The sequence below is a fragment of the Schistocerca serialis genome, chromosome 8, assembly GCF_023864345.2.
Source record: "Schistocerca serialis cubense isolate TAMUIC-IGC-003099 chromosome 8, iqSchSeri2.2, whole genome shotgun sequence".
Lineage (NCBI taxonomy): Eukaryota > Metazoa > Arthropoda > Insecta > Orthoptera > Acrididae > Schistocerca > Schistocerca serialis.
In genome coordinates this window covers 157,155,332-157,175,879 of record NC_064645.1, presented here as the reverse complement: position 1 = coordinate 157,175,879, position 20,548 = coordinate 157,155,332, and the positions used below count along the sequence as shown (strand labels likewise).

Genomic DNA, 20,548 nt, shown 5'->3' with positions numbered 1-20,548 from the left:
TCAACTGATCTTGTACTTCCCAGATTTCTCTTTTGTACTGTGTATTGATTTGATTTTGATTTTGTTTGAATTTTCTTATTTGTTCATACTCTTCTGTGTCAGTGAAGGGTACGGGTCTTGTGTCATTCAGATCATCATCTACCTTTGTAGATAAGTTAGTGACCTGATCCGAAAGTTCGGCTACTTTCTCCGATAGTGAACACATTTCCTCAGTGTGTTTTTCTGAACCAAGTTTCAGAGTGTCCATTTGTGTTGAGATCGAATCTACTGTGTCCTTTAAGTTTTCCTGAGTTTTTGCAAGTTGCGTAACCGAATCGGTAGATGCAACTGAGTCATTTTTAGCCCACAAGGTCTCATGATTTTCATGAACAATGGTTTGCAGTTCTTTTATGGCTCCTTCGTGATTCTGTAATGCATTTTCATGCCGCGAAAAAATAGGTTGAAAATGCTCACAAATTTGTGTTTTTACGTCATTACAGACTTTCTGACATTTTGATTCAATGTTATGTAACTCAGTAGTTAAATCTTCACGTGTTTGATCAAGCGTGGTGTGAAGATTTTGTTCCATTGCGTCTAACTGTTGCTGTGTTTGTCTCTGGTGTTGTTCCATTGTGTCTAACTTTTGAAGATTTTGTTCCACTGTGTCCAGCTTTTGCTGTGTTTGTCTCTGATTTTGTTCCATTGTGTCTAACTTTTCAAGCTTTTGTCCCATTTGTTGCATTAATTGTAATAACAATGCACTGGTGTCTGAAACATGTTCCTCAGCGCTTTTCGGCAGTGAATTTGCACCGGCAACATTCACATTTTGACAAGCGGAAAATGTGTCTTGACTCATTTGAGAAAACGGTGAGAACCCAAAACCTGAGTCTACAGTATTTGCAAAATTGTGTCCTGTCATTCCCGATTCCTGAGACGAGCTGTTGCCGACCGATCGATCGATAATGCGTCCCTCGTCACTAATTGTTTCACTGTCCACGCCATTGTTTGCCGCCCGCTCCATTTCCCTATGCACAGTTACCAAATTACTACTTTCAATGTCTGTTAATTCATTACTCGGCGGCGCTAACACGCTGCTTTCGTCTTCACTGTCATTTCTCAGTTTACTTTGGAGCCTAGTATTACGTTTTTCACACGCCATTATTGTCACAATATTTCACACGACAACACAGAAAAGCACAATTTTAAGAGCAAAAATAAGAGAACACATTAACATAGAACTGAAAATAATATCTAGTTAATTGCAGCTGCGAAATACTTGGTGCAAATCTACATGCATGCCACAACTGTTTTACTGTACAACAATGAAAGACTGCAACTACAAAGGAGATTCTCTCTACAATTACGCGCTAGCAATAAACAAAATCTACACTAATTACACAAACTACAACAAAAAATGAGAAGATTCCAGTGAGGTATCCTCGGCTAAGGGTCGACATATGAAACGTCCCTTTGAACAATTATACAATACTGTGCTTAACCTGACACACAATATTTTTTAGCGCAACGCAATCTGACTTTCAAAAAATCCCTACGAAAGAATGGCCCTGACTAACATTAACCTATACCTTTCACAAATCACTTACCTCACAAAAATCTTCGCTGCTCAAGCTACTGCAATACAGCGAGCGCCACTACTGCCAGCTAAATAAAAGATTCAAACTATGGAAGGCACTAACTACTGATAGGGATAGTTAGCAAATGAAAGATATTAATAGAGAGCAAACAATGTATTTACCTTGATATCATCATATATAAATATAGCAGTTCATGACAAATTTCAAAACTCCGCCATCTCTCTCCCCACATCCACCACTGCTGGCGACTCACCTCCAACTGCGCAACGCTATGCGCTATTCACAGCCAGCTGCCTAACACTACAATGGCGAGTATTACAACAATGCAAAGCAGCCACAGACTGCACACAGCACAGCCAGTGATTTTCATACAGAGGTGGCGTTACCAATTAAAAAACCTAGACAGCCTACTTACAGTATTAAATTCCAAATTTCTCGTTCAACAACAGAGAAAACGCGTCTGATGACCCATTGGAGACACACACACACACACACACACACACACACACACACACACACACATATATATATCAGTGTACACCTTACGGAAATATTTCACACTGAGCACGTAATTACGTAATAACCTGTAACCGATTCACAGTATACAGCAACGCTGTGTTACCGCCATCACGTTGTTTATCGCGCAATTCTATCACAGTCCACAAATATTAGGGAATACTTGGAATGAAATGTCGAGATGCACTCACAAAATGTTAGCAATAAGCAGCTTATTACTTCGATGCTGTCAGGTTTTAAGTGCACACTACGTACATTGATGAGCGCTGTTCCGACAATTGCTGATTGCTAAATATTGTGTGTAATGATCCCACAAATTATTATGATAGCTCATGAAAAAGAAATTCACGAGCCATGTATTGGTGTTGAGATTTTAATTATTGTTTGTACTTAAAATCAATTATTCCAAAACTGAAGAAACATCTTCACTGGTCAGTTGGACACTACAAGCAGAAAGCTAACTCTTATTCAGTTATGGATCTCTGTCTTAATGAATCATCAATCACTCAGTAATATTCAAATACCGGCTATGCAAGCCCACTTTCTCAGCTGCACTAAATTATGAAAAGGTAACTGTGTGTGCATCGTGAGGCAGCATAACTCACGCCGCGCAAATCACCCTGGCTATTTAAAATCCGTCTTTAAAAATATCAACAATTGCACGAAACTTTACTTATAAAGTCAAACTTTTTCTACACTTTTTTCTCTTTGACAACCCCTCAAAATGTTGTTGTTGTTGCGGTCTTCAGTCCTGAGACTGGTTTGATGCAGCTCTCCATGCTACTCTATCCTGTGCAAGCTTCTTCATCTCCCACTACCTACTGCAGCCTACATCCTTCTGAATCTGCTTAGTGTATTCATCTCTTGGTCTCCCTCTACGATTTTTACCCTCCACGCTGCCCTCCAATGCTAAATTTGTGATCCCTTGATGACTTAAAACATGCCCTACCAACCGATCCCTTATTCTAGTCAAGTTGTGCCACAAACTCCTCTTCTCCCCAATACTATACAGTACCTCTTCATTAGTTACGAGATCAACCCACCTATTCTTCAACATTCTTCTGTAGCACCACATATTGAAAGCTTCTATTCTTCTCCTGTCTGAACTATTTATCGTCCATGTTTCACTTCCATACATGGCTACACTCCATACAAATACTTGCAGCAAAGACTTCCTGACTCTTAAATCTATACTCGATGTCAACAAATTTCTCTTCGTCAGAAACGCTTTCCTTGCCTTTGCCAGTCTACATTTTATATCCTCTCTTCTTCGACCATCATCAGTTATTTTGCTCCCCAAACAGCAAAACTCATCTGCTATTTTAAGTGTCTCATTTCCTAATCTACACTCCTGGAAATGGAAAAAAGAACACATTGACACCGGTGTGTCAGACCCACCATACTTGCTCCGGACACTGCGAGAGGGCTGTACAAGCAATGATCACACGCACGGCACAGCAGACACACCAGGAACCGCGGCGTTGGCCGTCGAATGGCGCTAGCTGCGCAGCATTTGTGCACCGCCGCCGTCAGTGTCAGCCAGTTTGCCGTGACATACGGAGCTCCATCGCAGTCTTTAACACTGGTAGCATGCCGCGACAGCGTGGACGTGAACCGTATGTGCAGTTGACGGACTTTGAGCGAGGGCGTATAGTGGGCATGCGGGAGGCCGGGTGGACGTACCGCCGAATTGCTCAACACGTGGGGCGTGAGGTCTCCACAGTACATCGATGTTGTCGCCAGTGGTCGGCGGAAGGTGCACGTGCCCGTCGACCTGGGACCGGACCGCAGCGACGCACGGATGCACGCCAAGACCGTAGGATCCTACGCAGTGCCGTAGGGGACCGCACCGCCATTTCCCAGCAAATTAGGGACACTGTTGCTCCTGGGGTATCGGCGAGGACCATTCGCAACCGTCTCCATGAAGCTGGGCTACGTTCCCGCACACCGTTAGGCCATCATCCGCTCACGCCCCAACATCGTGCAGCCCGCCTCCAGTGGTGTCGCGACAGGCGTGAATGGAGGGACGAATGGAGACGTGTCGTCTTCAGCGATGAGAGTCGCTTCTGCCTTGGTGCCAATGATGGTCGTATGCGTGTTTGGCGCCGTGCAGGTGAGCGCCACAATCAGGACTGCATACGACCGAGGCACACAGGGCGAACACCCGGCATCATGGTGTGGGGAGCGATCTCCTACACTGGCCGTACACTACTGGTGATCGTCGAGGGGACACTGAATAGCGCACGGTACATCCAAACCGTCATCGAACCCATCGTTCTACCATTCCTAGACCGGCAAGGGAACTTGCTGTTCCAACAGGACAATGCACGTCCGCATGTATCCCGTGCCACCCAACGTGCTCTAGAAGGTGTAAGACAACTACCCTGGCCAGCAAGATCTCCGGATCTGTCCCCCATTGAGCATGTTTGGGACTGGATGAAGCGTCGTCTCACGCGGTCTGCACGTCCAGCACGAACGCTGGTCCAACTGAGGCGCCAGGTGGAAATGGCATGGCAAGCCGTTCCACAGGACTACATCCAGCATCTCTACGGTCGTCTCCATGGTAGAATAGCAGCCTGCATTGCTGCGAAAGGTGGATATACACTGTACTAGTGCCGACATTGTGCATGCTCTGTTGCCTGTGCCTGTGGGTCTGTCAGTGTGATCATGTGATGTATCTGACCCCAGGAATGTGTCAATAAAGTTTCCCCTTCCTGGGACAATGAATTCACGGTGTTCTTATTTCAATATCCAGGAGTGTATTTAATTCAGCATCACCCGACTTAATTCGACTACATTCCATTATCCTCGTTTTGCTTTTGTTGATGTTCATCTTATATCCTCCTTTCAAGACACTGTCCATTCCGTTCAACTGCTCTTCCAAGTCCTTTGCTGTCTCTGACAGAATTACAATGTCATCGGCGAACCTCAAAGTTTTTACTTCTTCTCCATTAATTTTAATACCTACGAATTTTTCTTTTGTTTCCTTTACTGCTTGCTCAATATACAGGTTGAATAACATCGGGGAGAGGCTACAACCCTGTCTCACTCCCTTCCCAACCACTGCTTCCCTTTCATGCCCCTCGACTCTTATAACTGCCATCTGGTTCCTGTACAAATTGTAAATAGCCTTTCGCTCCCTGTATTTTACCCCTGCCACCTTCAGAATTTGAAAGAGAGTATTCCAGTTAACATTGTCAAAAGCTTTCTCTAAGTCTACAAATGCTAGAAACGTAGGTTTGCCTTTTCTTAATCTTTATTCTCAGATAAGTCGTAAGGTTAGTATTGCCTCACGTGTTCCAACATTTCTACGGAATCCAAACTGATCTTCCCCGAGGTCCGCTTCTACCAGTTTTTCCATTCGTCTGTAAAGAATTCGCGTTAGTATTTTGCAGCTGTGACTTATTAAACTGATAGTTCGGTAATTTTCACATCTGTCAACACCTGCTTTTTTGGGATTGGAATTATTATATTCTTCTTGAATTCTGAGGGTATTTCGCCTGTCTCATACATCTTGCTCACCAGATGGTAGAGTTTTGCCATGACTGGCTCTCCCAAGGCCATCAGTAGTTCTAATGGAATGTTGTCTACTCCTGGGGCCTTGTTTGGACTCAGATCTCTCAGTGCTCTGTCAAACTCTTCACGCACTATCTTATCTCCCATTTCGTCTTCATCTACATCCTCTTCCATTTCCATAATATTGTCCTCAAGTACATTTCCCTTGTATAAACCCTCTATATACTCCTTCCACCTTTCTGCCTTCCCTTCTTTGCTTAGAACTGGGTTGCCATCTGAGCTCTTGATATTCATACAAGTGGTTCTCTTCTCTCCAAAGGTCTCTTTAATTTTCCTGTAGGCTGTATCTATCTTACCCCTAGTGAGACAAGCCTCTGCATCCTTACATTTGTCCTCTAGCCATCCCTGCTTAGCCATTTTGCACTTCCTGTCGATCTCATTTTTGCGACGTTTGTATTCCTTTCTGCCTGCTTCATTTACTGCATTTTTATATTTTCTCCTTTCATCAGTTAAATTCAATATTTCTTCTGTTACCCAAGGATTTCTACTAGCCCTCGTCTTTTTACCTACTTGATCGTCTGCTGCCTTCACTACTTCATCCCTCAGAGCTACCCATTCTTCTTCTACTGTATTTCTTTCCCCCATTCCTGTCAATTGTTCCCTTATGCTGTCCCTGAAACTCTTTTCAACCTCTGGTTCTTTCAGTTTATCCAGGTCCCATCTCCTTAAATTCCCACCTTTTTGTAGTTTCTTCAGTTTCAATCTGCAATTCATAACCAATAGATTGTGGTCAGAATCCACATCTGCCCCTGGAAATGTCTTACAATTTGAAACCTGATTCCTAAATCTCTGTCTTACCATTATATAATCTATCTGATACCTTTTAGTATCTCCAGGATTCTTCCAGGTATACAACCTTCTTTTATGATTCTTGAACCAAGTGTTAGTTATGATTAAGTTATGCTCTGTGCAAAGTTCTACAAGGCGGCTTCCTCTTTCATTTCTTCCCCCCAATCCATATTCACCTACTATGTTTTCTTCTCTCCCTTTTCCTACTGACGAATTCCAGTCACCCATGACTATTAAATTTTCGTCTCTCTTCACTACCTGAATGATTTCTTTTATCTCGTCATATATTTCATCTATTTCTTCATCATCTGCAGAGCTAGTTGACATATAACCCTGTACTACTGTAGTTGGCGTGGGCTTCGGGTCCAACGTGCCCACAATAATGCGTTCACTATGCTGTTTGTAGTAACTAACCCGGACTCCTATTTTTTTATTCATTATTAAACCTACTCCTGCATTACCCTTATTTAATTTTGTATTTATAACCCTGTAATCACCAGACCAAAAGTCTTGTTCCACCTGCCACCGAACTTCACTAATTCCCACTATATCTAACTTTAACCTATCCTTTTGCCTTTTTAAATTTTCTAACGCACCTGCTCGATTAAGGGATCTGACATTCCACGCTCCGATCCGTAGAACGCCAGTTTTCTTTCTCCTGATAACGACGTCCTCCTGAGTAGTCCCCGCCCGGAGATCCGAATGGGGGACTATTTTACCTCCGGAATATTTTACCCAAGAGGACGCCATCATCATTTAATCATACAGTAAAGCTGCATGTCCTCGGGAAAAATTACGGCTGTAGTTTCCCCTTGCTTTCAGCCGTTCGCAGTACACAGCAAGGCCGTTTTGGTTAATGTTACAAGGCCAGATCAGTCAATCATCCAGACTGTTGCCCCTGCAACTACTGAAAAGGCTGCTGTCCCTCTTCAGGAACCACATGTTCGTCTGGCCTCTCAACAGATACCCCTCCGTTGTGGTTGCAGCTACGGTACGGCCATCTGTATCGCTGAGGCACGCATGCCTCCCCACCAACAGCAAGGTCCATGGTTCTTGGGCGGGGGGGGGGGGGGTTCAAAATAATGTACTGAAAATACTTTATCACGCACTACATATTCGCTGTTCATGCAGTAACACTTCATCATCAGGTATGATGTTTTAATTTGAAACTATTGGCAACACATTTTGTAGACAGTTTCACACATACCGACGAGTCTACCTACAAAATTATATCACTGCACGCCTCTTAGTTCAGGAGATAAGACGCCATAGGCATTTGTACATAAAAACCTACCTTTTCTTAAAACGGAGCGCAAATTGCACAGACTACGCTTATCCAGTGTTTCATAATAAGAGTACTTTGCGATATCTAACCAATTTTAAAATTACTATGTTATGAAAAGGGTAGTGCTACTCGCCATAGAGAGGAAATGCTGAGTCGCAGGTAGGCACAGCAATAAGTGTGTCGAAAAGTGAGCTTTCGGCCAAAATGCCTTTGCCGAAAACAGCCAACATACACTCGCATACTCACGCAAACGCATCTAGCAAACACACGACTACAGAGGCTGTAGTCGTGTGTGTGCAAGTTGCGTTTGCGTGAGAATGAGAATGTATATTATCTGTTCTCGACAAAGGCCTTTTTGGCCGAAAGATCACTTTCCGACACACTTATTGTTATGCCTATCTGCGACTCAGCGTCTCCGCTGTATGGTGAGTAGCAACTATCCTTTTCATAATATTGTTACATTCCATCCCGGATTTTCCATTGTTTAAATTTTAAAGTTAATTTTTAAACGTTTCTACACATTTTGAGTTTGACTTCATCAGTGGATAAAACTAAAGTAATTAGTAAATTACGAGAAATCAGCACTTTAGCCCGACAGAGGCATTGAAATAAATTAATGGTGAAGGTTGAAAATTGGTGCCTGACCTGGCGTCTAACCTGGAAGCTCTGCTTCTTTAGAATGGTTGGCTTAACTTCCTCAGCCGTCCGTACATTCTTCCCGTCCAACCCAAATTCTCAACCTCAACGTTATCACGCGCAGGTACCGCCCCCGGCATTAGCCCCAATGCTCATAGCATTTGCCAAGTTCTGCAGGGATTCGGGACATGCGGTGCACCCGCACTGAAAGCGCCCAGAGCCGTTCAGACACAATTTTGACACCACGACAGTGATTAACCTGAAATTACATAAATATTCATATTCTTCTTGTTTCCTTCCTTTTTTTTTCTCTTCCCGAAAGCTCTTCACTCTCTGGCTGTGTTCCTGTTTCCTTTGCTCTGTCCATATTTTGCCCGTTTTCTTCCTTACTTCTACTTCAAATTTCGTTTTTATAATTTTGTTTCTGCATATGCCTTACACATTTATCATTTCAATACTGATCTCTTCTTGTTTTAGGTCATCTACTACTTCTTCAAACCAGTTGGTGTTTTTGATTCAACTATCCTGTTTGTAAGTCTGTTGTACTTTATTCTATGTATGTGGCCGTAGAAGCGGCTAGTGGTCAGCGCCTGTTCACCACGTCTTTAACATTTGTGACCTCTAAAAGAGAGCATCACCACATCCACCTTCAACTTGAATATATATATATATACAGGATGTCCCAGCTATCTTGTCCACCCAAAATATCTCTGCAACAATAACAGCTATTGGAAAACGACTTTCCCGGTATCAAAGTAGGGCTGGGGCCCATGAATGTACATATTTGGAGACATTCTAAAGCGGAAGCATATGTGTTTTTTAACACAAACTTATGTTTTTTTAAATGGACCTCCTATATTTTTTCTTCAGCAATCCATAGCATGACAAAGCACATACACAATGGCGTTGATTGCATCGCAATATTCCCATTACATCCCAAGATATTAAGACGCGAAGTTGACGCTTAAACACCCGACATGCGCTGCTAGCGCACGTCCTAAGGCTCAGGCGTGAACCCCATGCTGCCCGTAATCACGATGTGATTGACATGCGTAATCACACTTCCATACTTATCAAGAGGTCCGAAACGAATAGTACGGTCTGCTGCCATCCTGCTGCGATTACGGGCAGCATGGGGTTCACGCCTAGCAGCGCATGTCGGGTGTTTCAAGAGTCAACTTCGCGTCTTAATATCTCGGGATGTAATGGAAATATTGCGATGCAATCAACGCCATTGTGTATGTGCTTTGTCATGCTATGGATTGCTGAAGGAAAAATTTAAGTCCATTTAAAAAAGCATAAGTTTGTGTTAAAAAAAACATATGCTTTCGTTTTCGAATGTTTCCAAATATGTACATTCATGGGCTCCAGCCCTGCATTGATACCGGTGAAAGTCGTTTTGCAATAGCTGTTATTGTTCTAGAGATATTTTGGGTGGACAAGATAGCTGGACTTAGCATATGTTAGAGCAATGGGTCTAATGGATGGGGACGCTACTTGCGCGTGACAGGCAGTGGTTGGGAATTTGTATTGGAGGGAAGTTTGTCCGGATGGCCGAGACGGTTAAGGCAATCATTTAGAGAAGTGCAACGTCGGACTTTGAGCCCTGGTCCAGCTAAATTCTCAACCTTAACCATAGTTTCATTTCAATACCTATAGGTCTTGATTTCTCGTGATGTAGTTACTATATGGCCACTGTATCACCAATGGTGTCTGATTTGTCGGAAATGTCCAACAGAACAGACACCACATATCAATACAACGTAATTAGCTTCTGCTTCTTCAAGTATACAGGCTTTCATGGGTAACGTCAAATACTTAATAAATTAACTCATTTTTAACGTAATGAGATGCTTGAGGATATTTCATAAACTTGAGTTAGAGTCCCTAAAGAATTGAGGGTGGTTGTGTTGTGTGTGTCATACTATTTAGTTCAAATGGCTCTGAGCACTATGTAACTTAACATGTGAGGTCATCAGTCCCATAGAACTTAGAACTACTTAAACCTAACTAACATAAGGACATCACAACCATCCATGCCCGAGGCAGGATTCGAACCTGCGACCGTAGCGGTTGCGCGATTCCAGACTGAAGCGCCTAGAACCGATCGGCCACTCCGGCCGGCATACTATTTAGTGATGTTCGAATTATATAGTGAACTTTATTGGCACTAATGAGCCAGATGTCGTGTGCCCTTAACTCACCTCTACCTACACCTTTCTTCCGTACAGGAGCGCTTCATGAATCCTGAGATTTCACAGCCGTCACATTTGACTGACTTTGCAGCAGAGAAATTTGTTTCAGCTTACTGTGTACGGCGTTATGTCATGTTTCTCCGTTCATTTGTAATGCACATTGCCATTTAGATATCGGTCCTTTCAGGAACCACACGGGGCACTCTCTGACGAAAATGTTATGTAATCCCTGTCGCTCTACACATGCCTGACATTAAAGCGTGATACCCTGATGTGTGCAGATCCCTGGGAGCCACTACCAGCAGACGGAGCACCGCGATCCGGATAGCGAGCACCTGTCGTGGTCGACGTCGAAGCTCAAGATGCACCTGACGGACGCCCACGTGGGCACCATGACGCTCACCTGCGTGGCCGCAGTGCCCGGCTTCGCCGGCGAGCCCATGATCGACTTCATCGACCAGAGGGAGCACTCTGCCACAGGTACGTTTATATTCACCACCACAACCAGCCGGCCGCGGGGGTCTAGCGGTTCTAGGCGCTCAGTCCGGAACCGCGGGACTGCTACGGTCGCAGGTTCGAATCCTGCCTCGGGCATGGATGTGTGTGATGTCCTTAGGTTAGTCAGATTTAAGTAGTTCTAAGTCTAGAGGACTGACGACCTCAGATGTTAAGTCCCATAGCGCTCAGAACCATTTGAGCCATTTGAATTAGTCGTATAGTGGTCTATACAACATATGTACACTGAAGTGTCAAAGAACAGGTATGGGCAAGCGTACAGAGATGGGTAAAGAGGCAGAATACGGCGCTGCGGTCGGCAACGCCTTTATAAGACAAGTGTGTGGCACTGTTGTTAGATCGGGTACTGCTGCTTCAATGGAAGGTTATCAATATTTAAGTGAGTTTGAACGTGGCGTTATAGGCGGCGCACGACCAATGGGACACAACATCTCCGAGATAGCGATGAAGTGCGGATTTTCTCGTACGACCATTTCACGAGCGTACCGCGAATACCAGGAAACTGGTAAAACATGAAATCTCAGACATCGCTGCGGCCGAAAAAAGGTCCTGCAAGAACGGTGCCAACGACGAGTGAAGAGAATCAATCGTTCAACGTCACAAAAGTGAAACCATACCGCAAATTGCTGCAGATTTCAAAGCTGGGCCATCAACAAGTGTCAGCGTGCGAACCATTCAACGTAGCGTAATCGATATGGACTTTCGGAGACAAAGGCCCACCATTGATGATTCCACGACACAAAGCTTTATGCCTCCTCTGAGCCCGTCAGCACCGACCTTGGGCTGTTGATGATTGGAAACAATCGCCTGGTTGGACGAGTCTCGTTTCAAATTATATCGAGCAGATGGACGTGTACGGGTATGGAGACAACCTCATGAATCCATGGACCCTGCATGTCAGCAGGGGACTGATCAAACTGGTGGAGGCTTTTAATGTTGTGGAGCGTCTGCAGGTGGAGTGATATGGGACCTGTGATACGTCTAGATACGACTCTGACAAGTCACACGTACTTAAGCATCCATTTATATCCATTGTGCATTGCGATGAATATGGGCAGTTCCAGCAGGGCAACGCGACACCCCACACATTCCGAATTTCTTCATATTGGCTCCAGGAACACACTTCTGAATTTAAGCACTTCCCTGGCCACTACATTCCTCAGACATGAACATTATTGATCATATCTGGGATGCCTTGCAACGCTGTGTTCAGAAGAGATCTCCAACCCCCCTTAGTCTTACGGATTTATTGAAGCCCTGCAGGATTCATAGTGTCAGTTCCCTCCAGAACTACTTCAGACGTTAGTCGAGTCCATGGCACGTTGTGTTGCCGCACTTCTGCGTGCTCGCGGGCGCCCTACACGATATTAGGCAGGTGAACTAGTTTCTTTGGCTATTCGGTGTAATTACAATGTCTTCCTCTGTAGAACTGAAGAAATTACAGAAGGAAGGAGTTGACAAGTGTCAGTATCACAGATCATGCTTGTCATAACACAGATTTATTATTCGTCTTAAGGGAATTAATTTAAAAAAGTCCAGTTCCGTTTCAGATCTGTAGAAAATAGTAAACCTAAATCAGCAAAGAAAAACTGTTATTTAAATATCTTCAACATTTCGCAGCCCTGTCAGCAATTGGATATATATATTAATTTTAATTTTAATAATAAGTAGCGTCCGTTGCACCGTTTACCTAGAATTTTGGTTCAGACTAGCCGGATCAGTTTGAATTGATCTTACTCAATGACGTTTAAAGGTGCCCTTGGAGCGTTGCTCGCCGAATCACATCATAATTTAACCATTTCCCGTCATCCTCCCATAATTTTGACTAGTTCTTTAAGTAGATATTGACCTATGTCGGTCAATAGTTTTTTTGTGTGTTGACTGGAGAGATGTTCGCCAAGTCACAGTTTAGCTTTAAGCATATTTCCGCTGTCATTTCCTAAGTTCAATGGCACTGGTCTCCAGGCCCGAATTATGATGGCAGCGGTCCACACAGTTTTTACAGTATGTGTGTGGATCACCTCCATGAAGGCCAATAGAGTACCCCATTGCCGCTACATTATCCCCTACTATAGTGTTTTCTGCAATTCATAACCATAACTTCGCCAAGAAGCTCAATCAGCCACGTGCCGTAATTTTTGACTTGGTTCTAGAGCATTTCATGTCAAATATACTAATCTTGAATAATGACCATCTAATTTATAGGGCCCGTATTGCCGGATGTTACAGAATAGATACAAACTTGTTCATAAGTTCAATCACGACCATTTGTGTGCTAAGTCAATAGGATGTTCATGCGTTGTAACCATAGCTAAACAAGTGCTTAACAATTACGTCTTAAAAAATTTCTACACCTAGTCGTAATAATGACGACGTTGGCTTTATATTATCCTTCCCACTCCTAAGTCCTTTTTAGGTGATTAAACTTTATGCTTTAGCACAAAAATTTTCCTAGATAGCCGGCCGAAGTGGCCGTGCGGTTAAAGGCGCTGCAGTCTGGAACCGCAAGACCGCTACGGTCGCAGGTTCGAATCCTGCCTCGGGCATGGGTGTTTGTGATGTCCTTAGGTTAGTTAGGTTTAAGTAGTTCTAAGTTCTAGGGGACTAATGACCTCAGCAGTTGAGTCCCATAGTGCTCAGAGCCATTTGAACCATTTTTCCTAGATAGGTCATACCTTGTAAGCACATGATAGCTTCCGCATATCAAGACTAGTGAATAATTCATAAATGTCGATCTAAGTATGTTCTGCACAGGTTAACATGTACGCCCTTTTCCTCAGCTATACATTTTATTTTACGTTACTAGTAAATTCAAGGTCAGGAGTTAAGTTCACGTCTTGTCGCAACGAGTAACTATCACACAGTTTATGCGCAGGCTCAAGGTATTGTGTCCGCCTAGGCGGGCCTCATGATGCTACGGTCAGTCCCAGTACAGCATTCATGACTGCCGCATCACGGTGGCGAAGTGGGGCCGAGGCAGTTCCAGATAAGTCTTACAGTCTGACGAAATTTGACATTTGCAGTTTTAGCTTGACGATGTCCACTACACCTACATCTAAATCTACATTTATACTCCGCAAGCCACCCAACGGTGTGTGGCGGAGGGCAGCTAATGTGCTACTGTCATTACCTCCCATTCCTGTTACAGTCGCGTATGGTTCGCGGGAAGAACGACTGCCGGAAAGCCTCCGTGCGCGCTCGAATATCTCTAATTTTACATTCGTGATCTCCTCGGGAGGTGTAAGTAGGGGGAAGCAATATATTCGATACCTGATCCAGAAACGCACCCTCTCAAAACCTGGACAGCAAGCTACACCGCGATGCAGAGCGCCTCTCTTGCAGAGTCTGCCACTTGAGTTCGCTAAACATCTCCGTAACTCTGTCACGCGTACCAAATAACCCTGTGATGAAACGCGCCGCTCTTCTTTGGATCTTCTCTATCTCCTCTGTCAACCCGACCTGGTACGAATCCCACACTGATGAGCAATACTCAAGTATAGATCGAACGAGTGTTTTGAAAGCCACCTCCTTTGTTCATGGACTACATTTTCTAAAGGCTCTCCCAATTAATCTCAACCTGGCACTCGTCTAACCAAAAATTAATTTTATATGATCATTTAACTGCAAATCGTTCCGTACGCATACTCCCAGATATTTTACAGAAGTAACTGCTATCAGTGTTTGTTCCGCTATCTTATAATCATACAATAAAGGATCCTTCTTTCTATGTATTCGCAATACATTACATTTGTCTATGTTAAGGGTCAGTTGCCACTCCCTGCATCAAGTGCCTATCTGCTGCAGATCTTCCTGCATTTCGCTGTAATTTTCTAATACTGCAACTTCTCTGTATACTACAGCATCATCCGCGAAAAGCCACATGGAACTTCGGACACTATGGACAAACGGTAGATAGTGTTTCCAGGATGAGATTTTCACTCTGCAGCGGAGTGTGCGCTGATATGAAACATCCTGGCAGATTAAAACTGTGTGCCCGACCGAGACTCGAACTCGGGACCTTTGCCTTTCGCGGGCAAGTGCTCTACTGATACTGTTATTCTGAAGGAGGTTTGGTTATCCCAACTGAAACCTAGGTAAATTTTAGGTAAACGGTGCAACCTAGGCTGCTCATTATTAAATTTAAAATTAAAAATTGTTATCATAGCAAGTGGTAATCGAACCTCGAATGCTCTAGAACCTACCTGACTGTATCAGCAGAAAGAGTAACCTGCACTACTCCTATCAAATTTTGCATGCCATTTCACATTAAAAGTAGTGGTTTGGTAAAATCTTTAAAAATTGATTCCCAGCTAGTATATTTGTCACATTTCAATAAAGCATATATACTCACCCTGAATTAATAGTAATTATTGTTTGTATGGAGAGAATAGTTTTCTTGCAGGTACTGCCATCTATATCCGTGGCATTGGTAGGTCAATCTTCGTCGTAGCTTCCTTCCTGTATTGGTACTGTGCCATGAACCGACCTGCCGCCTGTTGCCCACTGCTCCAGACCGAGGGGTGTCCAAGATGATGGTGTTCCCAATGTCAGGTGCAGCCCGCATGGTGTAGATGTCCCCCACATACTTTCTCTCACCTATTGCCTTTATCGTCCATTGTTGTTGTGGTCTTCAGTCCTAAGACTGGTTTGATGCAGCTCTTCATGATACTCTATCCTGTGCAAGCTTCTTCATCTCACAGTACCTACTGCAGCCTACATCCTTCTGAATCTGTTTTGTGTATTCATCTCTTGGTCTCCCTCTACGATTTTTACCCTCCACGCTGCCCCCCAATACTAAATTGGTGATCCCTTGATGCCTCAGAACATGTCCTAACAACCGATCCCTTCTTCTAGTCAAGTTGTGCCACAAACTCCTCTTCTCCCCAATACTATACAGTACCTCCTCATTAGTTATGTGATCTACCGACCTAATCATCAGCATTCTTCTGTAGCGCCACATTTCGAAAGCTTCTATTCTCTTATTGTCCAAACTATTTCTCGTCCATGTTTCACTTCCATACATGGCCACACTCCATACAAATACTTTCAGAAACGACATCCTGACACTTAAATCTATACTCGATGTTAACAAATTTCTCTTCTTAAGAAACGCTTTCCTTGCCATTGCCAGTCTACATTTTATATCCTCTCTACTTCGACCATCATCAGTTATTTTGCTCCCCAAATAGCAAAACTCCTTTACTACTTTAAGTGTCTCATTTCCTAATCTAATTCCCTCAGCGTCACCCGAGTTAATTCGACTACATTCCATTATCCTCGTTTTGCATTTGTTGATGTTCATCTTATATCCTCCTTTCAAGACACTGTCCATTCCGTTCAACTGCACTTCCAAGTCCTTTGCTGCCTCTGACAGAATTAGATTGTTATCAGCGAACCATAAAGTTTTTATTTCTTCTCCATGGATTTTAATACGTACTCCGAATTATTCTTTTGTTTCTTGTACTGCTTGCTCAATATACATATTTAATAACATCGGGAAGAGGCTACAACCCGTTCTCACTCCCTTCCCAACCATGCTTCCCTTTCAAGTCCCTCGACCCTTATAACTGCCATCTGGTTTCTGTACAAATTGTAAATAGCCTTTCGCTCACTGTATTTTACTCCTGCAACCTTCAGAATTTGAAAGAGAGTATTCCAGTCAACATTGTCAAAAGTTTTCTCTAAGTCTACAAATGCCAGAAACGTAGGTTTGCATTTTCTTAATCTAGCTTCTAAAATAAGTCGTAGAGTCAGTATTGCGTCACGTGTTCCCATATTTCTACGGAATCCAAACTGATGTTCCCCGAGGTCAGCTTCTACCAGTTTTTCCATTCGTCTGTAAAGAATTCGCGTTAGTATTTTGCAGCCGTGACTTATTAAACTGATATTTCAGTAATTTTCACATCTGTCAACGCCTGCTTTCTTTTTGATTGGAATTATTATATTCTTCTTGAAGTCTGACGGAATTTCGCCTGTCTCATACATTTTGCTCACCAGATGGTTTTGTCAAGACTTGCTCTCCCAAGGCTGTCAGTAGTTCTAATGGAATGTTGTCTACTCCCGGGGCCTTGTTTCGACTTAGGTCTTTCAGCGCTCAATCAAACTCTTCACGCAGTATCATATCTCCCATTTCATCCTTATCTACATCCCCTTCCATTTCTATATCATTGCCCTGAAGTACATCGTCCTTGTATAGACCCTCTATATACTCCTTACACCTTTCTGCTTTCCCTTCTTTGCTTAGAACTGGGTTTCCATCTGAGCTCTTGATATTCATACAAGTGTTTCTCTTTTCTCCAAAGGTCTCTTTAATTTTCCTGTAGGCAGTATCTATCTTAGCCCTAGTGAGATAAGCCTCTACATCCTTACGTTTGTCGTCTAGCCATCCCTGCTTACCCATTTTGCACTTCCTGTCGATCTAATTTTTGAGGCATTTGTATTCCTTTTTGCCTGCTTCATTTACTGCATTTTTATATTTTCTCCTTTCATCAATTAAACTCAATATTTCTTCTGTCACCCAAGGATTTCTACTAGCCCTCGTCCTTTTACCTACTTGATCCTCTGCTGCCTTTACTACTTCATCCCTCAAAGCTACCCATTCTTCTTGTACTGTATTTCTTTCCCCCATTCTTGTCAATTGTCCCTTATGCTCTCCCTGAAACTCTGTACAACCACTGGTTTAGTCAATTTATCCAGTTCCCATCTACTTAAATTCCCACGTTTTTGCAGTTTCTTCAGTTTTAATCTACAGTTCATGACCAATAGATTGTGGTCAGAGTTCACATCTGCCCCTGGAAATGTCTTACAATTTAAAACCTGGTTCCTAAATCTCTGTCTTACCATTATATAATCTATCTGAAATCTCTCAGTATCTCCATGCTTCTTCCATGTATACAACCTTCTTTTATGATTCTTGAACCAAGTGTTAGCTATGATTAAGTTGTGTTCTGTGCAAAATTCCACCAGACGGCTTCCTCTTTCATTTCTTACCCCCAATCCATATTCACCTACTACGTTTCCTTCTCTTCCTTTTCCTACTATCGAATTCCAGTCACCTATGACTATTAGATTTTCGTCTCCCTTCACTATCTGAATAATTTTTTTTATCTCATCATACATTTCTTCAATATCTTCGTCATCTGCAGAGCTAGTTGGCATATAGACTTGTACTACTGGCCGGCCGCAGTGGCCCAGCGGTTCTAGGCGCTACAGTCTGGAACCGCGCGACCGAATCATGCCTCGGGCGTGGATGTGTATGACGTCCTTAGGTTAGTTAGGTTTAAGTAGTTCTAAGTTCTATGCGACTGATGACATTAGAAGTTAAGTCCCATAGTTCTCAGAGCCATTTGAACCATTTTTATACTACTGTCGTAGGCATTGGCTTCGTGTCTATCTTGGTCACAACAAGGCGTTCGCTGTGGTGTTTGTAATAGCTTACCCGCATTCCTATTTCCCTATTCATTATCAAACCTACTCCTGCATTACCCCTATTTGATTTTGTATTTATAACCCTGTATTCATCTGACCAAAAGTCTAGTTCCTCCTGCCACCGAACTTCACTAATTCCCACTATATCCAACTTTAACCTATCCATTTCCCTTTTTAAATTTTCTAACCTACCTGCCCGATTAAGGGATCTGACATTCCACGCTCCGATCCGTAGAACGCCAGTTTTCTTTCTCCTGATAACGACGTCCTCTTGAGTAGTCCCCGCCCGAATATCCGAATGGGAGACTATTTTACCTCCGGAATATTTTACCCAAGAGGACGCCATCATCATTCATCCATACAGTAAAGCTGCATACCCTCGGGAAAAATTACGGCCGTAGTTTCCCCTTGCTTTCAGTCGTTCGCAGTAGCACCACAGCAAGGCCGTTTTGCTTAGTCTCACAAGGCCAGATCAGTCAATCATCCAGGCTGTTGCCCCTGCAACTGCTGAAAAGGCTGCTGCCCCTCTTCAGGAACCATACGTTTGTCTGGCCTCCCAACAGATACCCCTCCGTTGTGGTTGCACCTACGGTATCGCTGTATCGCTGAGGCACGCAATCCTCTCCACCAACAGCAAGGTCTATGGTTCATGGGGGGAGGTTATCACCCGTATGCATCAATTATTACAATTATTATGTAAGTCATAATAAATGTTAGAAAAAGCTGTGACATTACTGTCATATATGTCTACGCAATATTGTTTAATTTTCTGCCACTATTGCGTAGTTGGTGTTTTTCTGCACTGGGGGGGGGGGGGGGGGGGGGGGGTTCAATGCTGGTGTTGTCCCAGGGTCCTGCTGTCGGCAGTAGGCAGTCTGTGGACCTCATCAGGAGAGGCGCGGCTCCCAAGGGAGATTTGTGGAAGTGAGGCTACTGTGTGCTTCAGGCAGAGCTCTGGCCTACCTGTGGTTCGCTCTGCTGCAAACACTGCTTTTACAGATTGATTGAGTTTAATATTTTCACCTTCTCGGTGCATACATTAAGGGCGAAGATGCCATGACATCAGCATGAGAACGGTAATTTCTCTTACCCAAAAAAGTCTTAGTATCCAGTCAAACTGAGTCGCCCTGCCACTGCACTTGGCGTGGAGCGCGTGACCAATCGAAGGAACACTACTCCAGGCAGATACCAACCTCGTGCCTATCAATGTGCATACTTTAGGCCAAAAGTGGGACGTTTCTGCTCAACAGCATGGTGTCGTTCCCCTACGTAAAGGTTTCTGAAAGTGAAGCGTGAGGTTTGTGAACATAGATTGGGGGCATTCATCACCAGACTTGTGTCGAGACAGTATCATCTCCGGCTGCCATTGGTGTTGATTAGCTTACTCTAGGTGAATTAAAGAAACGTAACTGTCGTAAAGTGCGGTAGCGCCATGTAGATTGTGTGCTGCTCTCTACTTGCTTACTTCATGTCTCAGTTTGTGTTCCTTAATTTGTGTTGCTTAATTGGGCTACAGTCTGTGGCATCTTCCTGTATTGTTATCTTTAATTTCATGAGCTGCCCTAATCAGCAGATGTAGTTGCAGTTTCTCCATGCGGTCCTCTACACTTTTTAGCACCTCCCCGCTTTTTAGCACAACTGTAATTTGATTTGAGTTTTAAAGAACTTTGTCCTCTGTTAATTTTACTGCTACTTATGTCAAACTTTAGTACAAACAGTCTAGGGCGCTGCAGTCATGGACTGTGCGGCTGGTCCCGGCGGAGGTTCGAGTCGTCCCCCGGGGATGGGTGTGTGTGTTTGTCCTTAGGATAATTTAGGTTAAGTAGTGTGTAAGCTTACGGACTGATGACCTTAGCAGTTATGTACCATAAGATTTCACGCAAATGTGAACATGTGAGTTCTGGCTGGCTGGCTGGCTGGCTCTGAGCACTATGGGACTCAACTGCTGAGGTAATTAGTCCCCTAGAACTTAGAACTAGTTAAACCCAACTAACCTAAGGACATCACAAACATCCATGCCCGAGGCAGGATTC

The 20,548-nt window shown here is 43.6% G+C and overlaps 1 protein-coding gene across 1 annotated transcript in view; it reads left to right on the top strand.

The window, feature by feature from the left end:
* Positions 1–20,548, top strand: part of LOC126416622 (uncharacterized) — a 580,403-nt gene that overhangs the window by 537,762 nt on the left and 22,093 nt on the right. The window contains exon 5 of the mRNA XM_050084379.1: positions 10,853–11,051. Coding sequence (XP_049940336.1) covers positions 10,853–11,051 — 199 coding nt within the window. The remainder of the gene's footprint in view (positions 1–10,852; positions 11,052–20,548) is intronic.